The sequence below is a fragment of the Panicum virgatum genome, chromosome 8N (genome assembly GCF_016808335.1).
Source record: "Panicum virgatum strain AP13 chromosome 8N, P.virgatum_v5, whole genome shotgun sequence".
Classification (NCBI taxonomy): Eukaryota; Viridiplantae; Streptophyta; class Magnoliopsida; order Poales; family Poaceae; genus Panicum; species Panicum virgatum.
Window position 1 is genome coordinate 7284284 of NC_053152.1, and position 22809 is coordinate 7307092.

General features: G+C 43.6%; 1 protein-coding gene and 1 long non-coding RNA gene across 2 annotated transcripts; both read right to left on the bottom strand.

Moving 5' to 3' along the window:
- Positions 1 to 2757: 2757 nt before the first annotated feature.
- On the bottom strand, positions 2758 to 9825 carry LOC120685701 (probable NAD kinase 2, chloroplastic). The gene is given in 9 exon segments (XM_039967769.1): positions 2758 to 3181; positions 3377 to 3478; positions 4097 to 4171; positions 5009 to 5230; positions 5318 to 5459; positions 5562 to 5683; positions 6937 to 7626; positions 7628 to 8833; positions 9205 to 9825. Coding segments are annotated over 9 exon segments (2949 nt in total). The 5' UTR covers positions 9391 to 9825; the 3' UTR covers positions 2758 to 2977.
- Positions 9826 to 15035: 5210 nt separating this feature from the next.
- LOC120685702 lies at positions 15036 to 15863 on the bottom strand. The gene is made up of 2 exons (XR_005679702.1): positions 15438 to 15863; positions 15036 to 15274 (listed from the first exon to the last, which is right to left on the bottom strand). It is a non-coding gene; the product is annotated as an uncharacterized LOC120685702 (long non-coding RNA).
- Between the last annotated feature and the right edge of the window lie 6946 nt (positions 15864 to 22809).

Genomic DNA, 22809 nt, shown 5'->3' on the forward strand with positions numbered 1-22809 from the left:
TACAAAGTTTGATCTGCCTCTAGGGTTTGGTGAAACTGATGAATTTAAAGAGTACATTCAGATTGCTCATAACCCTAAATTTACTTCTGTTAGTAGGCAGACCACTACTAGAGATATTGCCAAGTACTTTAGTGAATGCCGTGATGGTCTTGTTAAGTACTTGAGATCTAATTCTGTTAGCTTTGTTGGTCTTACCTCTGATATATGGTCTGGTAATGCTAAAGAAGATTACCTTAGTGTGGTTTGTCATTATGTTAATACTGATTGGCAACTGGAGAAGAGAGCTTAGGGTCTCAGAATTATTGATGTCAGTCACAGTGGTGAGAACATTGCTGAGCGTGTGCACTCTGTGATCCAAGACTTTGGCTTGACCAATAAGGTGTTCTCTATCACTCTAGATAATGCTTCTGCTAATGCCTCTGCTATGGAAGCACTGACACCTTTAATTAGATGTTATATTGGTGATGAATACTTACATCAGAGATGTGCATGCCATATAATTAATTTGATTGTTAAGTCTAGCTTGAAAAGGCTTAAACCTTACTTGGAAGCATTTAGGATTGCTATTTCATTTGTGAACTCTTCTAACCAGCGCATTGCTACATATAAGTCCTACTGTATTGCTGTGGGTGTGATACCTAGAAAATTTTGGTGTGTTCATCCAAACCCAGTACCCCAGGGAAGAAGGTAATCCTTATCTCTTAACTGATGGACATTGGTATGTTGCTGAAAAAAATTAGAGTTCCTTGAACTATTTTATGATTCTACTATTGTATTATTTGGTGTTTACTATCCCACTGCTCCACTTATGTTGCATAATCTCATTGAAATTGCTGGATAACTAAAAAATTATGAAAATGACAGAATGCTTAGAGATGTGGTAGGTCCTATGAAATCTAAATACCTTAAGTACTGGAATGATATACCTTTGCTTTATTCCATTGCATTCATCATGGATCCTAGAGGTAAAATAAAAGGTTTTAGCAATGCTCTAAGACTGCTCTCTAGTTTAACTGGTACTGACTATGCTGTTTATTTTATCTCTGTGAGAGCTGCACTGTCTGACATGTTTGCCAAATATGAAAGCAAGTTTGGTTCTGTTAGATTGGCTAGGCCTACACATAAACCTTCTACTGGTAAGAAAAAATCTCAATGGGTAAGATCTTTGGTGATGGTTCTACTTCTACTTCTCTTGGATCTGGTCTTGGCAGTGTTGGTACTGGTGGCTCTTTTAGTACTTCTCTTAGTAGAAGGACATCTGCAAGTGCTTTGCTACAAGCAGCAAGCACTGGTGGTGCATATGGTATTTCTTCTGAACTTACTGCCTACCTAGATAGTGACACTGTCAGCCAGTTTGATGATGATTTCAACATCTTGACCTGGTGGCATGAGCACAAACAGTCTTATCCAATACTTTCTATCTTAGCTAGGGATGTTTTAACTATGCCTGTTTCTACCATCTCTTCGGAATCTATCTTTAGTCTAACTGGCAGGATCATAGAGGAGAGGAGGCGTTAGTTGAAGCCAGAGATGGTAGAAATGCTCACATGCATCAAAGACTGGGAGGTTGCAGATGAAAAAACTCAGCACATGATGGAGGATGGAGACCTGGAGGCAGCTTATGAAGATCACTACCTTGATGATAATTCAGCACAAGTTGTTGTGTAATAGGGTAGTTTATTTACACTGTATGACTGTATGAGGTGAACTTAAGACTTGAACTTGAACTTAATGAGTTGGGTTGTACTCTTTTTTCCTATTTAGGGTTTTTTCACCAGGTGAGTTTTTACCTAGATAGATTTTTAATGAGGCAGGCATTGCACAAAACAGCTCATCCTTTAATAATTTGAACCTTATCTCTTGCTGTGCTGTGGATTGTGTATGTTGCTGTGAGCCTGGAACTTGTTATATTTTGTTGATTTCTGTCATGTTTTGATATTCATTATGAAATACTTTGTTGAATAAGCCTTGTTCCAATCTCTGTCATGTGTGTCTGTTTTAGTGCTTAGCGTGCCTGGGCCAACTGGGCGGCACGGGCACGTCGGGCGGCACGACACAGCTCGACCCGGAGGTTTAGTGACCCGAAGGTTTAGTGTCGTGACTGGATCTTAGATACGGTACGCTGGGCAGCACGGCACGAAAATCTTTTCATGCCCAGCCATGCCGTGCCGTGCCCAGACGTGCCCGGCCCGGGTCATACCGTGCTGCCCATTTAGCCAACTATACTCGTCGTCCGCGGCGGCGACGGGTGACGCCACCATGCGCCGTGGCCAAGCGCGCCCGCACTGCCACAGGCTGAGGTCCTGCGCGGCGACCTGGGGCTGGGAGGTCTTTCTCTCGCCGGTTCCGTGGGGGGCGAGCCACGGCCAGAAGTCCTCCAGCACCGACGCTGATGCGGACGCCAGGCGCGGTTGTGCTCGCTGCTCCGCCGCTGGGAGCAGCAGCAAGTCCACAGCGAGGTCAGGATGGGCCGGCCCAGCCCGAACTTGGACGCAGATTTTTTTTTTTTGGAAACAACGCAGGATTCATCTTTATTGAGATTGTACAGCTTAAAATGTCGATGTAGTTGCAGAATTTGTGTACGCTATAAGTACATTTGTATGTTGACTAATTATCAGTCAAAATATGTAAGCTTGACATTTCAAAAAAAAAATTGTGCCTCGAAGTTTTAGATGGGGCCATGAGTCAAAGCAAATGCGAACATGAACAAGAACAATGTTGGAGAAAATAAAGTGGAATCAGCTCAGGTGCTTCCAATGAATCATAGGACCAGAAATACTTGGATATATACTGTTGATTTACAGAGCAGATTCGTACACGGACTAAAGGGTCGTAAGTCGTAATGCGTGCTGCCACTGCTGCTTGTGGGCTAGGTCGATGTTACACGCATTGTACATGTTAGCAGGGGAAAAAACTATACGTGTGTAAAGCTATATATGTACAACAACAAACATTTTTTTTAAGAAAAACCTAGTGTCTATAGCGCCTTCTGGTCTAATCTCTCGTTCCAGTTGAGACACCTGATCAGGCTGCGGAACCAGTCACCAGTTTGGTCAGATTTATTAACAGTTGGGAGCGGGTGCTGGCTCATGGATATATGAACAGAGTCTCCTCTTGACAATTGCTGCCTTCTCTTGCCATCAAACGATACCCAGGCATTACTTCTGGCATCATCCGGTATCTGGTAAAGTTGCAAGTGCAATGGACAGTCCCACAACAGAGCAAAATTTACCAGTCAGCAAACCATGGTTTGATATTGTAGGATAAAATCTGATAAGCTAAAGCTAGGTAAGACTTAAATAGAACAAAATGGTCATCGTTAACAGAGTTAAATGATATCGCACGGAAACAATACACTTCAGCTGTTGCTCAGTACCTTTAATTCGAGACGTGCGGAATCCGGAAGGATGACAGGTCTAAATGACAGCGAGTGAGGGCAGATTGGAGTAAACAACATGCATGGGACATTTGGATGGACCTAGACAGGAAAAACCACAATGATCATATTCAATTACTGTTCAATTGATCGATAATGTAAGCATGGACTGGAGAAGAAACAGTTTACTAGAGCGTAACACACATGAACACAACACTACCTATAAAAGCAAACAAACAAAGCATAATATTGTTTCTCATTATTGAGCTTTGAAATGCTTCACCCTTAGAATTACAGAGCTCCAAAACCAAAAGATCTTCAGTTATTCTTCAGAAAAAAAAGTTATGAAACCAAAATATTTCCTCATAGGTGATGGAGAGTTGGAGACGTACTGTTTCTATCATTCCTAAAGTAAATGCAGAATGAGCCTAGTTTTTCTGAAGACAAGGTAAAAGGTGCCAGCCTCTGGGAACCACTTGACCAGTAGGCAGTGGAATTCGCATCCTTTTTTCTTAAAAAAAGTAAAACATGCACAAGACACATGACACGATAAATATAATAGAAGTAACAGCCATGTGCTTCATATATTGAAAATATCCATTTCTTACATGGAGTGAACAGCATTTGAAAAAACAGGTGTCATGTCATAGTACTGATAAATATGTTTTTTCCATGTCATCGATACAGTTAAATGACTATAGCTTGTAAGAATTAACCTACCATTGACCCCCCTGCTGCAGTAGAGTATGCCGTACTGCCAGTTGGTGTTGCTACTATCACACCATCTCCTTGCACCTAGATATAAATTTTAGTTAGAGTAGATATGGAGTATGTTAAACAACAATATTGAATTTTGCGCATAAATATTATTAAATATAATCTTCTGGGGTAAGGTCAAGTTTAGCAGGCTGGCTCAAAGTTTATTTAAATTAGTATGCATTAAACAGTTAGTGATGCAAGGAAGTATCCAGTAACAAAGGATAGTTCAGCTTGGAGAAACAAAATATTTATGTATTTTAAACTGATTATATGCAAGGAAGTATCCAGTAACAAAGGATAGTAACAAAGGATAAATATGTTAATAAAAAAAAAACTCGACCTGCGAGGGGCAAGCCGCCCCCCGGGCATTAACGTAAGAAGACCTCTCACGCAGGTCGAGAAAACCCCCGAACCCCTGCCCCACCCTTACACAGAGACGCCGTAACCCATACCGTAACCCGTGTGAGAGCGGGCCGGGGTGAGCCGGGACCTATTTCCATGTGCTTTGGCATGTAGGCAGGCGAGGGGATTTTTTTAACCTCAGCCTGAAATTCGCTCCCACCGGAAGTCGAACTCAGGACCTGAGGAGTGCTACTGAGTGTTAATACATAAATATTTTATCATATAGACTGTATTTGTGAAACAATCATATAAACAGTAACAAAAGAAGGTGACTATGGCTTCACTGGTTCAATGCAGCTGCTACCTGAACTTTATCAAGCATAGTAACGTTGAGAAAAAAAAGGCATAACTATCTTTCCATTAAGTTTCAAAGAGGAAACATAAGAAAACATTATGACGCACAGTTACCCAGAGCCACCAAGCCACAAGATGCAAATATATACATCTGCTCTAGGACTTTCTGAACCATACCTTAGTGATAAGGTGGTTATGCTCGTAACATTCAATTTTTGACAGGTATGGATTAGAACCCCGATCAACGACGACTTCATTTAGCACATCAAACACTTTTCCGGGCATTGCTTTTCCATTGCGAAAGATCTCACATCTTAGACGCATTCTAAGGGTTATATAAACTCCAAGTGTATTGTTCCCATGGATGACAGCTCTCAAGTCTTGTCTGAAACCTTCGAACTGAGGTAAATAAAATGAGAACATGCTTAATTTTGACGCAGAAATAGGTTAACATGAAATTCTCTCAGGGAGGATATTAAAATGTACATTGTGTGAAGTCAAGAATCCAAGAGATCCGAGATTGAATGAGACAACAGGTGGTACAGAAGTTCTAAATAAGTTTGATGCATGCAAAATGACTCCATCACCACCCAAGCACGTGACAAAATCAACTCTCTCGTGCAGGTCACTGATTTTAACACAAAGCATCGTTAGTGAATAATACTATGGAAATTAATGTGCATCTTAGCACTTGTCAGTTGTCACAAACTTAAATACGTTTAATTTGTACCTGGTATCTTGAGTATAGAAGGTTTGCACAAAACCATAACCAGGAATTCTAGCAAATATATCGTGAACATCAGGTTCCACAAGAACATTCATCTTTTCTTGATGATGCAGAAATGAAGCAACCTGAAAAGGAAGTGATTGGAATCTTATAGCTTGCCAAATGCTATGTATACTGCTGAACAAAGAAACTAATTAAGACTACTTGAGAGCTCAGAAGATATCTAAATTAAGACCATCTTTGACATTCCCGAAGATATACTGCCAAAAAGCACACACTGAGACCTTTAACAGTTAAGCCAAAAAGTTCCAAAATCACACTAAAGAGTAAATATTATCCCTAACACGAGATAAAGTTCACCAATTAATCCAGCTCACATGAGAACAGGCTATGGTCTCCAACAATGCAATAAACAGCCAAATATCTCCAATTGTGGATCCCAGGGCAATACAGTTCATTTAAGCTTTAAAGCAAAGCCCTTAATTGGCATTTGTTGATCCATCAAATCTTTCTACAACCTAATGCCAAAGAAGAACCTTAAACTATGATAGAAATGATTACACATATTCACCATATAATTACCTCTCTCATACAGTCCTTAGATCTCTCTATGCATTATATTTTCCTATAGCTGACTATAAATTAGCTATGTATCAGTAGCAGAAATCAGGTAGGTACCTCCGGAACATGAAAAACATTTTGAAGAAAAAACTTTTGCTAGCACTAAATTCTATATATCAGTCGAAGATGCCACATCAAATGCAAGAACCCTAATCTTCTTTGAGATGACTAACACTAATCAACTGCTACCAGATCAAGGTTTTAAAAAACTCTAGACGCTAGGCGAACGCTTGCCTATGGTTTAGAGTTTTTTGTGATTAAACGTAGATTGAACATGATTAAACGTGTGTTGTGATTAAACGAAACTGTGATTAAACGCAATGCTTGGCCACCGTTCAGCATTTAATCAAGATTAAACGATGTTTAAAAACGTTTTTTAAAACACTGTACCAGATACTCCATTCCAAAATGTGATGTGTTTTAGTTTTGTCCTAGTCAAACTTCTTTTTAACTTTGACAGAGTTTGTAGAAGAATATATTTTTTCTTGAACATAAGGGAGAACATATTAACAGCTACAATAGCAAACAAATGCACTAGTAAGACATATTGCATGGGATTTGATAAAACTAATTTCATGTTGTTCGATGTTGGTATATATTTTTACTAAATTTGGCCAAAAGTTGGAGAAGTTTGACATAAGACAAAACTAAAACACCTATGTATGTATCTGAATGATTAGCATTTAGCAATATGCATGCTCTCAAAGGAAAGTTGGTATGAACCAGCTTTCAAAAAAAAAAAAAAGTTGGTATGCACCTCTTTAGCCTCTTCCATGAGTTCGTCACCTAATTTCTTCAAAAGTAAGACAGTCCTTGGAGGAGATTTCCACATAAGCATCTGTTGCTGGGTGCTAGGATGCGTAAAAGCCAAAGATGATTCTGTTACTTTTTCTCTAGTGCAAGAAAATCCATCAGTACGTACTAGAAACATCTCTGCTTTTCTTCTCGACTGAAGTCTAACAACACCAGTTGCAGAGGCACACATATTTCCATCAACAGGATCTGATTTGTTTCTCTCCAGATAAGGGGCACCGTTCTTTTCAGCGGACTTTTGTGATGCAACATGAGCATTCCCATTAGAACTGCTGGCAGATGCTCTAGTATCAACAGTAACAACTGAGACTTCCCTTTCCTTTTCCTCAACTAATGTGGAGGCTCCATTGTTGGATGGCTTTCCATTAGTAATACCTGAAGCAACTGATCGAATATAATCATTGTCACAAGATGTCCCATTTGAACTTTTCGAAACTGTAAACTCTGCTGCTTCATAGCCAATGGCTCCATTATGCTCTACACTGAGATTTTGTCTTCTCCTTGAGACCAGCGAGCTACTTGATCGTCTCCTAGAGTTCAGGACAGATTTTGGATAAACCTTTTTGCTTCTAAAAAAGTTGGTCATCTCTTTTCTAGAGAAAACATCGCAAGTAGGAAATTGTGCTTTGAGGGGGGTTACTCTCCAGCGTGAAGTTTGACAGGAGTTCTGATCTAGTGCTAGGCATTTCACTTTGCTCAGTGCTTTGATCATTAGGAAGGGCATTAGTGACCTCCAGATTATGACGAGCTGTTTCAATGTCTACTATCTCACATGATTGGCCATTGTCCATGGTCCTATCAGATTCCACTGGTGTACCATTTTTAGTTCCATTTGTGGAGGAACTTGGGCTGCCTGTGTGCTGCTCTGTCTTGTCATTTATCAGGAGTTTACCATTCCCATTTAGAGAGCGATTTTGGATGGCCAATCTCTCTGAACGAGTAACATACTGTTTCCATCTTGAGACCATTGCAGAGGTCCTAGAAACACCTTCTTGGCTATGAAGATAAATGGGCTTCTTTGCGCCATCTGACACAAGTGCTGCAAATTGCTGAATCTGTTCAGCTGAGGGTGCAGTTCCAATCTCAACCGGCATATTTACCACATCTATCTTCCCAGATGTGGCAGCTTCCTGAACCGCTGAGAGGTACAAATCATCTTTCACATCTTCTTCCCGGAGGTCGACAATAGTTTTGAATCCCTTTTCTAGTAGCCATGCCAGTCCTTCCTCACTGACTTGTCCTCCCCTCCAAAATGCAACCTCTAACTCTTCTGTCCCTGAATCATCTGATGCAGTCGAATAGTACACAGGAAACCAATTCGCAAACAATGTTGGACAGGGGCAACCATCAGCCCTCGGGAAACCGGCATCATAACAAGCATTCTTCAATCTCTGCAGCTTCCTCCATACGTCCAAACCCCTGGGCTCACTTGGTCCAAGGTAGCTAGCAAGCGCAACCTGCATACTCTCACAGCACCGCTTCATGTCTCCACGGAACAAGGCGAGCGGCGGGATCCTATCTGAGGCGCTGTCCTCAGATCCCTGGAACGCACTTGCAACGCTCGACCGCCCTGACAACACTTCATTCCTTCCCCGGTTCAGCAATGCCAGCATGCAGCCGAGGAAGGCAGCAACCTTGTCTTCCAGCACTGGCAGGTCCTCTGATTCCACATCATAGCGCACAGGGCACTCGCCTGTCTCTGGGTCACAGAGCGCCGACATGACCGCAGTGTGGAGCTGCTCGGCAGCACGGAATATGCGGCAGTAGGCCTCAATCTCTGCAATGTCGCCAGGCACCGGACCGACCCACAACAACTGGGACAGGTCCCTTGTGTGAAAATTCTGCAAGAAGCCATTTGATACATCAATGGAGCATCATCCCATCTATGACAAATGGAACTAAAAATACCCAATACATAATTGACATGGAGCTATCGATGCAAGCGAACAAGAAAGAAAATCCAAGCTCATCTCTAACATCATATCACACTGCCCGACAATACAGTCAAGAAGTCTGCAGAACTAGGCGCCGCCAAGAATGAACTAATGGGTGAGCAACACAGGACAGCAGCTGTCCGTCCAATAGACCGACGGAATTCAGTCAAGAAGTCTGCAGAACTAGGCGCCGCCAAGAACCCAGCAGTGAGCGCCTCCGGAGCCGCTCCCCAACTGTTCGACGAAATGCTCAAGAAAGAAGGCAGAACCCAGCGAACCTGGGAGTCCAGCCCGATCCGGGAACCGAAGGACGACGCCCGCGCGGCGACGCCATGGCGCGCCGCGGCCGCACCCGCCGCGGGGCGCCACCACCACCTTCCGGCGGCGACCCAGGCGACCCGCGCCCCGGCGACAGACGCGGCCGGGAGCTTTACAGGCCCGTGGGGCGCGCAGACGTCGAGCATCAAGCCAAGCGCGGCGCGCCACTCGGCGCCGGCGGCGGGGATGGGACGGGGCCAAGAAAAGCCGGAGCTTTGCGCGGCGGGAGCTACCAGCTCTCCGCGACGAAGGGAAGCACGCGCCGCGGCGTCGCCGACGAGGCGGATGTTCTCCCGGCGAGCGCCCCGATGGCATCCACAGGCGGAAACTAGAGATCAGAATTGACTGGATTCTCGCGGTTGGTTCGTGTAAAAACCGTGGTTTTTTGAGGGAGCAGCAGTGGAATCTTCGAAAACAAGGGGTGAAGACGACGGCAACGGCGGCGGCAGGTGCGCCACTGCGATTGTGTGCACACTTGTTCCTCCTGACGCTGCCAGATGGAGCGCAAGGATGCAGAGAAAATCGGGAACAAAAAAATGTGGTGGCGAATTTGCAGGAGGAAAAGAGGAAAAATGGAGCCATGAGATGAGAAGAGGGGTTTTCTTCTTTTTCCTGAAATTGACGTTCTTGGAGGCTTGCTGAATGGGTGAGGTTCGAGAGTTGTGGGGATATCGATCGCGGACCACAATGTGTGGTTGAGTTTTCTAGATTGCTGTGGATTTTCGCCTTTTCGGTAACATGGATGATGCCGTGGGGAATTTGGTAAATCAGCTTCTGTTATATCTTTTTTGAAATTTTCTGAATCCATCTTTGATTTTTGGGGTTTGCCAAAAGAAAGAGTTGAAGGCAAATTTAACACACCTTTGCCTGTCACACCGCCTGTCAGAAGAGATTTTTTTTATCCTTTCACGATTAGAATTGAACTTTTATTTTGATAGGGACCTTTGATCAAGTGCTGCACAAAAAAAACACACGGAGGTTTTTGAGTAAGGGGTGATTTGCTTCAGCGTTCTCGTAGGAGGCTTATAAAAGTTGAATTGCGTTTCTCTTTTTTTTCTCTATTTTTTTTCACTTCAGTGTTCTTTTCTTTTCACTGAGAAAATTGAGTTTTATTTGGTGAAAATAGGGCAGTTTTCTCTTTCCTATTGTTTGAAAAATGGTTAAAATCCATTAAATGTTTATGTAAAAAACTAAGTAGACAGATGTCAAAAACTAATCAGTTGAGACAAAATGTATTCAATCAAATTTAGTTTACCTGAGTAAAAATTTCGTTAACATAAGGAGTCAAAAGGTGAGCGAGTATCATTTAAGTGAAGAAAAACATTCCAACAATGTAGCCGCTCGATCAGCCCACGTGCGAATTGTCCGTTGGCCCAGTGGAGAGGAGATGAGCGGCCCAGACGTGAGGTTGGGCCTAAGACTGCCCGCAGTGGGAACGGGAAACGGTCCGCTACGCCATCATGGAGGAAGGAAATAGCGTAAATTTCGCTACAGCGGGGGACGGAATGCTGTCCGCTACCTCCTCGGATGCTTTTTCATCCGCCAAATTTCCCGTGGTAGCGGATGAGGTACCGCGCGGGGCCCACTGCCGGCCAACCGTCGACGACCCTGCCACCCGCGCTCGGAGAAGGGAGGAGGAGGGGGCGTTGGTGTGGACCCGCCACGGCCGTCGCTGGGCCAGATCCGCTCGAGGAGGCGCGGATGCGCGCCGGGGACGAAGGCCGGCCACCGGAGATGAGGGAGGTATGGAGGTGGCCGGCGTGCTCGACCGCGACATCTGAGCCTCGCTCTCGCTACCGCCGAACACCGTAGCCGTGCGCCATCGCCGCTGCCGCAGCCGCGCGCCGCCTCGTCCTCGCTCCCGCCAGCGCGCCCCGCTGCTCCGCCCCGCGCGCCCCTCACCACCGCGCGCACGCCGCCGCCGCGAGCTCGAGGTCCGCCACCGCGGCCGGTGCGCGCAGGAGACGGGGACGCGCCGCGCCGGATGGGCAAGGGAGAGGTGGGGCGCCGAACTGGAGGGGCGCTTGGATGACCGCCGGGGAGGAGGAAGGAGGAGGCCGGACCCCGAGCGGTGCCTGGAGGAGGGAGGAGGTCGACCGGAACGACGCCTGGAAGGGCCGCCGCCGGACCCCGAGCGGCGCCATGGCGCGCGACCCGGCCGCACCGCAGCTCCGCACAGGCCCCGCCGCCGCAACGCCACGCAGGCCCCGCTGTCGAGCACGGGCCGCTTCGCCGCTCGCGGGCCTCGCCGCCACGCACCGGATGCGAGCGGTGGAGGAGGGTGAGGGATCCGGCGCGGATCCGGCCGCTGCGCATGCCCGGCCGCGCCGCCGCCATGGAAGGAGGGAGGATGCGTCGTGGAGGAGGAGGGTCGCCGGCGGAGGGAGGAGCGAGGAGGGGGAGGGGCTACTGCGCTCCGCCGTGAGGTCCGCCGCCTGCCAGGGGTGGATTTCGCCGCGCTGCCATGGGAGGTCGCGAGCTCCATGGCAAGCGGCGTGGCCGGTGGGGAGGCGAACCGGTGGCCAGGGGCGGTGGCGAGGAGCGCCTTGGCCCCGCGTGGGTTCGGTCGGTGCTCGAGGAGAAGCCGCCGGGGGACATGGCCGACGGCGAGGTAGGAGGCGGGCGAAGGAGAAGGGAGGCGGGCGGAGCAGACGAGGTCGGGGAGGGAGAGAGAGACAGGGAAGAGAGGGAGAGCGTTGGGAATAAAAAAAGGACAAAGGAGGCTGACGCATGGGCCCCATTCATGGGTAGTTAGTATAGAGGATGTCTGTAGAGTATGAACGAGTGCAGAGATTCTGAATGTAAAGAAGAAAATATTGATAACCAGGACAGAATATATCTTTTAGATGATGGATTTAGAGTATGACGAGTGCAGATAGCCTAAGCAGGTCACCGGCCCTTGTTCATTCTGTGAAGCTTTGTGTGCCTCTGATTTTTTTTAAAAAAAACTTTTATTTTTTTGCGAGGAACGTCTCTGACTTCAATTTGTAGCATGTGTAGGGGTGATAATGCAAGTGTCAGTGTGTGTTGATCATGCTCTTCTCAAATGCACCTCGTCTCAAAATAAAAGACATCAAGCTATACTTTTTTTTGGAAAAGGGAAGCTTTATTGATCTTAGATAATTATATCAAAATGATACAATTATATAAGATCCATCCCGGGCTCTGCATAACTAAGATGTACACAGCCTATGAAAAAGGGGAAAAAAAAAGAGAATGCCATGACCTAAAGATCATGCCGCAGCAAACTACCACAAGCGACTTCACCTTCATCCGCTTCGCAAACCAAAGCAGCTCTTGGACTATGAAGTATGCTCCCGAGACAACGCCTCCAACGAGGAAACGGCACGCGCACGTGCCGACATTGCAGTGACCCAACCAATTAAGGCCAGATCAAATGCTTTCACTTGAGAGAGTAATTCATCTTAATCCAAACAATGCCTTCAACAAGGTCACTGCCAGGTTCAACCAATTAAGGTCAGACCTAGGAATTTCTTCCCGGAACCGGTGAATTAGTAACAAGTACCACCACGACAAAGTCACACCATGTTGCTTCCCCATTCTTACTAGGCCAATGCTTCCATATAGACCAGACCAGACCTACTTTAAACGGCCACGAACTCCAAATCCGGCAGACCATCTGAATTCGTAACATGAGATACCATGCTGCAAAGTAGCCACTGAGTACCCGTGGATAATCCACCTGAACAAAGTGCACATGAAATCCGTCTTCGAGTAAGAGAATCCGCGAATGAAGCCAAGGTGACTCATGTCTCTTGGTCTATATGAAAAACAAAGGCGAAATTGAAGATGTCATCACCAGAAGTAGTTGCAAAGTCCGGAGCTAGTCCTTCCGACACCAAAGCCGAAGGCGCATCTGTTGGAGAGGAGTCACCACTGGAGGCCAAGCCGACGTCAGATCTGCATCCGGGAGCCCGAAGCCACCCAAGCTATACTTAATCATATATACTAGTAACAATAATTCATAACAACAGACAAAACGCGCGCGAATACGTATAAATAATACGTAATCACGGAAGCAATGATCTACACGGAAAGAGACGCACCAAACAAACGTGTGCTGTGGGCTGATCTAATTCTGGCTGGGCTGTTCAACGGGCCGAGGTCGAGCGACTGCAGGTCGTGGCCTTGAGGCCGATTTCCTTCTTGGGCCTTTTACGGGTTTTTGCCAACTTTAATACTATTTCAAGTTCTGCTCTTCAATGGGCAATTTTGTACCAGGCGGTTTAATGTTTAGGCTTCGTCTTTTTACGGGTTCTGCCATTTATTTGTGGTTTATGTTTATTGATTCCAATAAGCATTAGTTTACATGAACATTAAGTTATTTAATAAATATTTCATAATCTATATGTGATTCGCAAATAAGTTTAATGCTCTAACTATTTACGGTCGATATTTCATAATCTATGTAATTCGCAAATCATGCCATAATCTACTTATGGCATAATTTTAATCAGATCATCGAAAGGTTAATCTTGTGCTTTTATGTCCATCTTACTATATAGAATTACTGAGACTTCATTTTATAATTTTTGAGTGAGTTACGGGCTTGCTAAGCATCATTGAGCCTTGTAATGGCACCAATTTTCCTATGTGGAATAAAGAGGTGCGTGCTGTTACCAAGGTTCTGGACCTTGACTACGCACTTTGTAAGGACAAACCGGTTGCTCCTACAGCAAATACTGGGAATTATGATGAGCAAATAAGTAAGTATAACTCCTACTTGGAGAAACGGGAAAAGTCCAATAAGTTTGAAAAAATGATTATAAAGCAATCGATCTCAATTTGAAAACTCCTACTTTGAAAAACTTAGGAGTACTTCTTTGTATAAAGGATGATAAGGAACTAAGTGTTAAGGAGTTTCGAAACTCCATTGAGGAAAATTATAAAGTTGATGATTATGCCAATTTCCTCATAAATAAGTTGTGGACCTCACATTATCATGGGCAAAACGGTAGCATATATGATATGGCTGCAGAGGTGAAAGCTCAAACAGTTCATGCTCCACTAAATTGCAAGTTATGCAAGTCACCTGATCACGTCCAGAATCCATGCCTTGAGTTTAAGGAATGGACTGAAAATAAGGGTAATAAAATTGTCTTGTTAGTTCTCTTAAGTTAAATCCCCCCCCCCTAAGTTTGGTGGATTAATTGATATGAGTCTGAGCCATAAGATAAGGGGAGTCAATGGGAGAAAATCCAACAAGTGATGTTGCAAAGCAAGACTTTAGAAACTCCGCATTAGCTTTTAGCTTGGCTCTAGACTTTATTTTGATGATATATTTTGAATTAAGTGAGAGGATCTAAAGATGCCTAAAGGGGGTGAATATGCTAATTTGAAAATTTAACACTTAAAAATTAATTAGTAACAAATGACCCGGACTCTCGAGTTTAGGTCTGGATACTCCGGACTATCACTACTGGAAATCGCTAGTTTTCCTAGGGCCAAAATCCTAGAGAAAAGCTAAAAAAAACTTCCCTAGGAATTTTGGTAGGGAAAGGTTTCTAGGGAGTATTTCGACGGGAAATGGATCTTGCCCTATGGTTTCTGACAGAAACTCTAGGGAAATATCATATCCCTAGGATTCGCAGCTCCTGGGGATCATGCTCGCGTGCGCGTAGTGTCCTACGTGGAAAGCTTCATCCCTAGGATTTAAACTACTAGGGAAAGCATATTTCAATTTTATTTGAACGGTGCTTATTTATGATTATTTTAATTGGATACAATATTATTTCTCATATATCCATTGTAGTTCAAATTTTCAAAGGAATATTATCAAAAGAAAATTTCCTTTGATTAAGATATCTCATCGCATATATTTTTCATGTCTCAACAATAGCTCAAGAACAAATAGGAATACATAGCTAACTCTTTGCTATTACATAGTACAAAAGAGCTACACTACCCAGTAATTAGCAAAGTTGGGTTGCACATATTCTGTTTGACCTTTAGCCTGCAATGCCTGTCATTCAGACCAGAGAAAAATCAGATCGAAGATATCCATTCAACCTGCAATATTGCAACGACAGAAAAAAAAATCACATCAGAATAGATTGTATGAGGTGGACGAAGGACACTTTAGATCAGAACTAACAAAAAATTTACGAAAGACATCACGTGTTCCTAGATCCATTCATATAGTTGTGCAGTCGTGCAGAGGAGATGTTCCTACCGTGGGAGGGGCGGCGCCGACGCTAGCAAGTTGATGCACTTCGTTAGCGTGGGAAGTGCGTGGCGCCGGTTGGAGATGGAGCAAGCGTCCGGCGGCGCCGGTCCTCGCCGGGAGTGGCAGCCATCTGAGAAAGCGGGTCTTCGCAGGAAGGAGAAGGAAGCCAACTGCAGAAGAGTCGTCCAAGCTCGGGAGGAGCCTGGATCCGCCGCCCCCGCACGCAGCGCTGCTCGCTCCGTCGCCCCGCCGCCGGGATCCGCGTCGAAGCCGCCGCTGCCGGGATGCCGGAGCCGCGCGAGCTCTCGCTGCAGCTGGGATCCACGCCGCCAAGCGCTCACGCACCAGAGCCGCCGCTACCGGGACGCCGGAGCCGTGCGAACTCGCTGCAGCGCTCCACCATTGCTTGGGATCTGACGGGAGGAATAGGGAGACTGGGGCAGGGTTTCACTTCCCGTCCGGTAACCGCCGGTTTTCGGGATTTTTTCCCGTTTCCGGTCCGGTCCGAGATGAAAAACCGGATCCGGTTTTTTATATTTTAGGCTTCTAAATCTAAAAATACAAAAGTAATTTTTTTGTGTTATTGTTCCGGTTTTGAACAGTACCACCGGTTTTTTAAACCCTGGACTGGGGTTGTTTGGTTGCGTGTTGTAAAGTTTTTTGAAAAAATATTTTTTTATTTTTGAAGTACTAAATATAAATTAATCACAAAAATAATTACAGAACTCGTTTGTAAATCGCGAGACGAATCTAATGAGACTAATTAATCTGTCATTAAAGGTTATTTACTGTATCATTACTGTAGCAATTTAGCATCTAATTACATCCTACTTAGGTTCATTAGATTCGTCTCGCTATTTATAGACAGCAGTCGCAATGCGTTTTTTATTTCGTCTAGATTTAAGTTTCCATGCAGATACCGAATTTTTTTTTTTGGAATTTTGATTTTTGTAACTAAACACGGCTTGGATGGGGAAGAATGAGGATAAGGCACGACAGGGCAATAAAAAAAAGGAAATGGGGTAGCTGAACACGCTAGGCTTTCGGTGGAAGTAATTTTTTACTCAAGTTCCCTACCGTTTCATAGCAGTTCCTAGGGATACATGCCACCACAGCACTGGTATTTTGATTTGCCCCGACGAAAGTATCAGATTCCTAGGGAAAGCTGGAGTTCCCTACGGTTCTCAAATACCACCATAGGGAAACTAAATTTCCCTAGAACACTTCAGATTCCTCTAGGAGAAACCGTTGAATTCCAGTAGTGTATGTGTCCGGACTATCCGAGTCAGAGATCTAATGTGCAATAAACTGAATAAGTGTGAATGAAATTTAGATCAAGTAAATTTGGGTATCAGGAGTTGCTTCTAGCACTATTCAACCAGATAAACTTCACTAGAAGCTTGTATTCAAGTAGATCGACCACAAACTCTAACAAATTAGTCTTCACAAGCAAAACTTCAAGTAAAGCAAGGACAAGGTGACATCAATTGTTTACCGAAGTTCACACCCGAAGGTGCTACGTCTCCGTTGAGGAAGAGTTCAAAAGACGGTGCTTAAGAACCCCTATGCTCCTCACCCAGGGCGAGACCAACGCTCAAGTCTGAGGTCACTTACTATGGATTCCTCGGAGAGGAATGAAGTTTACAGACTTCTCGTGGGGCTCACAAATCATCTTGAGCACTCACAAGCACGCCTAGCCGTCTAGGAGCTCAAAGTTCCAAGAGTAAAAGACTTGAATCTGCCGGCTTAACGAGGAACTAGTGCTCAAAGGTTGGAATGGATGCTCACTAGCTCAAATCACTTCTCTTGCAAGTCTCTCACTTGAATCCCTCAAGGAATCACTCAAAAATCAAAGGGGAGGGAGTGAGAGAGCTCTTTTTAGGGTTTGTCCCTGGTCAATTCGAAATGGAGGCAAGAGAGAGAGAGAGTGAAGGGGTATGAAGGGTATTTATACCCCACACCTAGAACACTAGTCGTTGCTCAAGGGTTACCCGAATAGTTCGGGTTTTGTTCCGAATACTCCGGGCCAGGTGGTCTCTTGCCCACTTCGTCTGGAGCAAGAAACCATAGAGCACATCTTCTTCCAATGGTCTCTTGCCCGCTTCGTCTGGGGCGTGGGTTGGCTTAACCATATATTTGAGGCGAGGGGGGGGGGGGGGGGGGGGGGCGCTCAGAAGTTGGCCCTTTTTATGTTTGCAGGAGCGTGGGCGACCTGGAGGATGCAAAATAAGATGGCAATTGAAAAGAAATTCCCTTCTAATCTTGATGATACCATACACTGGCGTATCATTCTTGGAGAAGTGGAAGAAGTTCTTGAAGGAGGAAGACTGGGAGGGTGCTGAGTCCATTCTACACTGGCCAGAGAACTTCAAACCTACTAGCGAGCTAGCTACGGACGTCATGGAAATTTAACTGCACATCCTTTGTAGTCTCTTGTTCGTTTGGTTTCTGTGCTGTTTGGTAAACTGGCAGCCCCAGTTACATGGTTGTACCCAAAAGGCCAAAACACTTTATTGCTTTCAATATAAGCAGAGATTTCTCGTTCAAAAGAAAGAACATTTATGGGTGGTGATAACTGGTAACTACATACAAAAAAAAACAACTTAAAAAGCGACTAGCACGAGACTACAGCAACGAGCGCATGCAACTAAGCACATCCTAATTCCTACCAAGTATCTGGGCAAAACATGAAAATAACCACTTAACCTGACGAACAAAGCAAACAAAGCAGCTGTGATAAAAAAGCAACTAAACTGAGCAAGAACCGGCCGTGGGCGAACCGTGTTCCGATCGATGACAAATCTCACCAAATACACACGCGCCCGGAGGCGGGGGCGCAGTTTGACTAAACAAATCGAGTGTCCTATTCGGCAGCTGGAGCATCATTTCGATCAGCTTTACCTACCACGGTTTGCGAAACTGGTGGGAACCGATCCGGTTTGACTAGTTACCGGTCAAATCGGTCCGGCCCGGTTTCGGTTTGGGCCGGTATCAAACCGGCCCTAATTCAAAATTCAAATTTGAATTCAAAAAAATAAAAATTCTCAAACTGGTCATACCGACCGGTAAACTGGTCAAACCGGACGGTAAATCGGTTAAACCGGTCTACAGGCCCAATTCAAAATTCAATTTTGAATTCAAAAAAATAAAAAATTCTCATACCGGTCATACCGGCCGGTAAACCAGTCGTTATACCGGTCAGAACCGGTTGCACATGCGATTTTGAATTTGGATTTGAATTCAACCGATTTCTACCGGTTTCCGGTCAAACCGGTCCGATAAACCGCCGGAGGGTGGCGGTTTGACCGGACCCGTCGGATTTGGAAACCCTGCCTACAACTCGCGGTGGTTTATTGGCTGGGCATGCATGGCGCGTGCAGTTATCCCTTTCCGGCCGGGATGACAAAAAAAGCTAGGGACGGAAATGCTCATACGCCGTACATCTCCGTAAACGATCACAGTTGGCCATATTAGCAAGATGCCTTTTTATATTTTCTTAAGGATGGATTAGCCTGCCGCTTTGGATTAGCTTTCCATAACCGGAGATCTATTATCTTATTATTTGACCAACAAACGGAGCCTCAACGTTCTAAGGCTTAGAAATTTCCACGTTAATCGGAGGAAACTAGAAAAAAATTACCCACTACTGCCATTATAATAAAAAATAGACTAAAATATCCCTATGCTTAAATTAAAATTACCCACCAATGCCACTATGAAAAATTAAATATAAAATACCATTTAGCTATTTATTAGTTACAAACACATACTATTAATAAAAACTAAAGCTTTATTATTTGACCAACAAATGGAGCCTCCACGTTCACTCTCAAGGACTAGAAATTCCCACATTAATTGGAGAAATAGAAAATATAAATTAACCACCACTGCCATTATAATAAAAATTAGTCTAAAATACCCATGTGCCTAATTAAAAATCACCCACTATACCATTATAAAAAATTAAATATAAAATACCATTTAGATATGTGTCAGTTACAAACATATAATATTAATAAAAACTAAAACTAACAACAATCAATCAAAATAAAATGAAAATAAAAATAATTATATGCATAATATTATTAAAGCTCACAAATCAAATTGTTATTATAGGTAGATCATATTTGAATTGTTTTAACCAACAATAAGACATAATTTACGATAATAAATAGAATGATGTATGGTAGAAAATAATATAATCTTTAAGTAAGGATATAACAACATGCAAATTTTTAAATTTTCAATACTAACTGCACAAATGCGCGGGTTATACGACTAATTGTTATGTACACGCTATTGCTATGTACACGCTGAGTGCTTCCCTTAGTTTAATTTGTTAATTAAGGAACCAAATGGTTTCAACACCCCCCGCCGGGCGCTGCCCAACTCCGACGAGTAAAAGTCATCCCAGTTATTACTTCCACCCACCAGCATGCGTTCCATAACATAAATGCAATTAAAAGTGCACCGGCCTATAATAATATTCAACACGCCGGCCGGAGCGCCACCGATCCAGATCATCTGCTGCATGTCTCGTGTTTTAATCGTAGTAACCGTAAAAGCAAGCTTGCAGAGGAAAAGTCATTGGTCCAACCGGACCACAAAATAAGGAGATAACGCGTGAAATAAATTAGCCAAAATCAATGGGCGACAGAAATATCACCTTCCTGCTTGAGTCTTGAGTTCACGTCTAGGTGGCCTAATTAATTATAGACGGGGATTAATTGGCTGGAATCCCTTTATATATATGCAAATTCCACTAGAATCCGTCGTTCGGCGGAGGCCACCCATTATCATTATCATCATCAACCATCGACAGCCCCATCCCCATAGCATCTCGCCGTCTTCACCGTGCTTGAGGTGCTCGACCTCCGCACCAACACACTCCATGGTGCCGTCCTGGAGAACCTCGATGGCAGCTCTTTTGGGCATGATCATGTGCTGCATGCCCGTGTGCAGAGTCGTCGGGCTGCCAGCGCATATCGTCCCTCGCGGGATTGTGCCTGGCGTGCTCTCAGCCCCACGCCCGCTGAGCGTGGAGTGCGGTGATCGGTTCCCAATTGAAGATGTGAAGCTGTGACGAAGAGGTGCTTCCTAGTGACGGAGCCTTCCGATTGTGACTTAACAATGACAAAATCATCGGGTTCCCATTGGAAGATGGAGCTGCAAAATGAAGAGGTGCTTTCGGTTCTAGTCTGATCCTGGAGGGCGCATCTACGACTAAAGGCAATTAGATAGGCCTTATTCTTTTATTTTTAGCATCGCTGCTTGCCATATTATTAGAAGAACAAGTTTTTGTCCGTGCTAAGGTCAATTAAGTACAAAGAACATGATCTGGCTTTCGTAAAGGATTCAAGACTTGTGCAGTTGTGTACTTGTGTGCAGATTCAGATTTTGCCATATATTTGGTTCTTGATTTCTTATCACTTGCTACTATTCCAAACAATCAATTATTACTCCATGTTATGCTTTGATCCGTGTCTAAGTCTTCTATCTACGGTTCTAAGATATTTACTCCTTATACACAAAATTTTTAATCCATCTTATCATGGTTATGCTATTGTTTTCATATCACCGTGAAAGTCAAGTTGTTTTGAACACGACAATGGAATTTCCAAATTATCAAGAAGTAATATTTCAAATGATAATTACTCAGCCTGCCAATGATGAAATTTACTCCTTTGTGTGCACTATGTTTACCACATGTGTGCACTATGTTTACTCTTTGTGTGCTATGTATACTCCTTTGTGTGTATATATTACTCCTAACTGTACTCATATAAATTGGAAAATTACTACCTAGTCTGCCAAAATATTAATGTGAATATGAAAATACTTACACATGGGAATAAAGGAATAACATTTCCACTTGTAATTATTAAAAAAATTAACATGGACAAACAGTAATATCGCCTAGGACAAGGAGTTGATTTTCCACATAGTGGTTCAAATTTACTCCTTCGTGGGTTTTGAATAATACTTCTACAACAGAGTAGTAAAATACTCAAATATCAGTTCGAATTTACTCCTCCTAGTTTCACGAGATTACTTTAATAAAAGATTGTTATTTTGTTCATACTTATAAACCCAAATATGAAAAATTATTCCATGTTCTACAATATTACCCCTCTTCCTTCTAAAAGATTATTTCTTTTAAATGTGGCTGATTATTATCTCTTTGTTTATATATAAACCCATGCGTAAACCCACATAGTTGTGAGCTTTTTACTTCTCGACTTTTGAACAATTACCCAAATAACTTACTTGTTCAATTCTTCTTTTTTTTGTTGTGTATACTTCGTGGACCTGTATCGTTGTGAGCTTAATTTTTGTAACAAAATTACTTCTCTAAGCTTTACAAATTACTTCTGAATTAATATTATTTGGAATAACATAAAACCAAAATGGAATCATTGCCTTACAGACATACTACAACAGTAAAACTCCCACCCCTCGACACTTACCTGACTCCTGCTGTTGCCTTAGAAATTGGTCTCAAATGAACAGACATTTATTTCTTTACTACCCGTAATCTATGGATGCTTGCCAATCGTAATCTTATTTGTCTTTACTACCACCAGATTTGTAAGAAAATTACTTGTATACGCTTTAAAAGTCACTTCTGAATTAATATTATTTGAAATACCAAAAAACCAAAATGGAACCATTGGCTTACAGACATACAACAGTCGAACTCCCAGCCCTCTTCAGTAACCTGACTCCTGTTGATGGCGACATTATTCTAGATTATTAAACAATACCCTTTGCGGAACCTGAAACATACTACTGTTTACTCTTTCATGATACATTTTATACCTCCCGGGAACACGGACAAGGGGAAGCCCAAAATACTTGCATATACCAAAATACTTTTTCCCTTTCAATCACTCACATAAAGGAAAAAAAAACTTTAAACCCCAACGACACCTACTTCTATATACTCTTCCATGTTTGAATATATACTTACCGTGACTACGGACAGATGGATACCGAAATACGTGCCCATACCAAAATAACGTATTTCCCTTCAATCATTCAAATAAAAGAATAATAAACCAGTAAGTTTTTACTTCCTACTGTTCACATTTTACTTCCAACGATTTCTTACTATGCCATACCTCATTACGTGATAACACCTCACTTTTCATTTTCAATGGTCAAACGGAATTTTTTTGAGGTACTAACCATTCAAAACTGCTATAATACAATAATAGAGACCATCCGCGTCAATCAAGGGCCGCGGTCCCCATTTAATCCATTCAATATACTCTGTAATGAGATTTTACTACCATGTAAACAAGGCACCGTAATTTTCTCCAATTTTGCTGAACTCGCCGGAGTCAGCCTTGCTCCGCCGTGGGTGTTGAATAGTTAT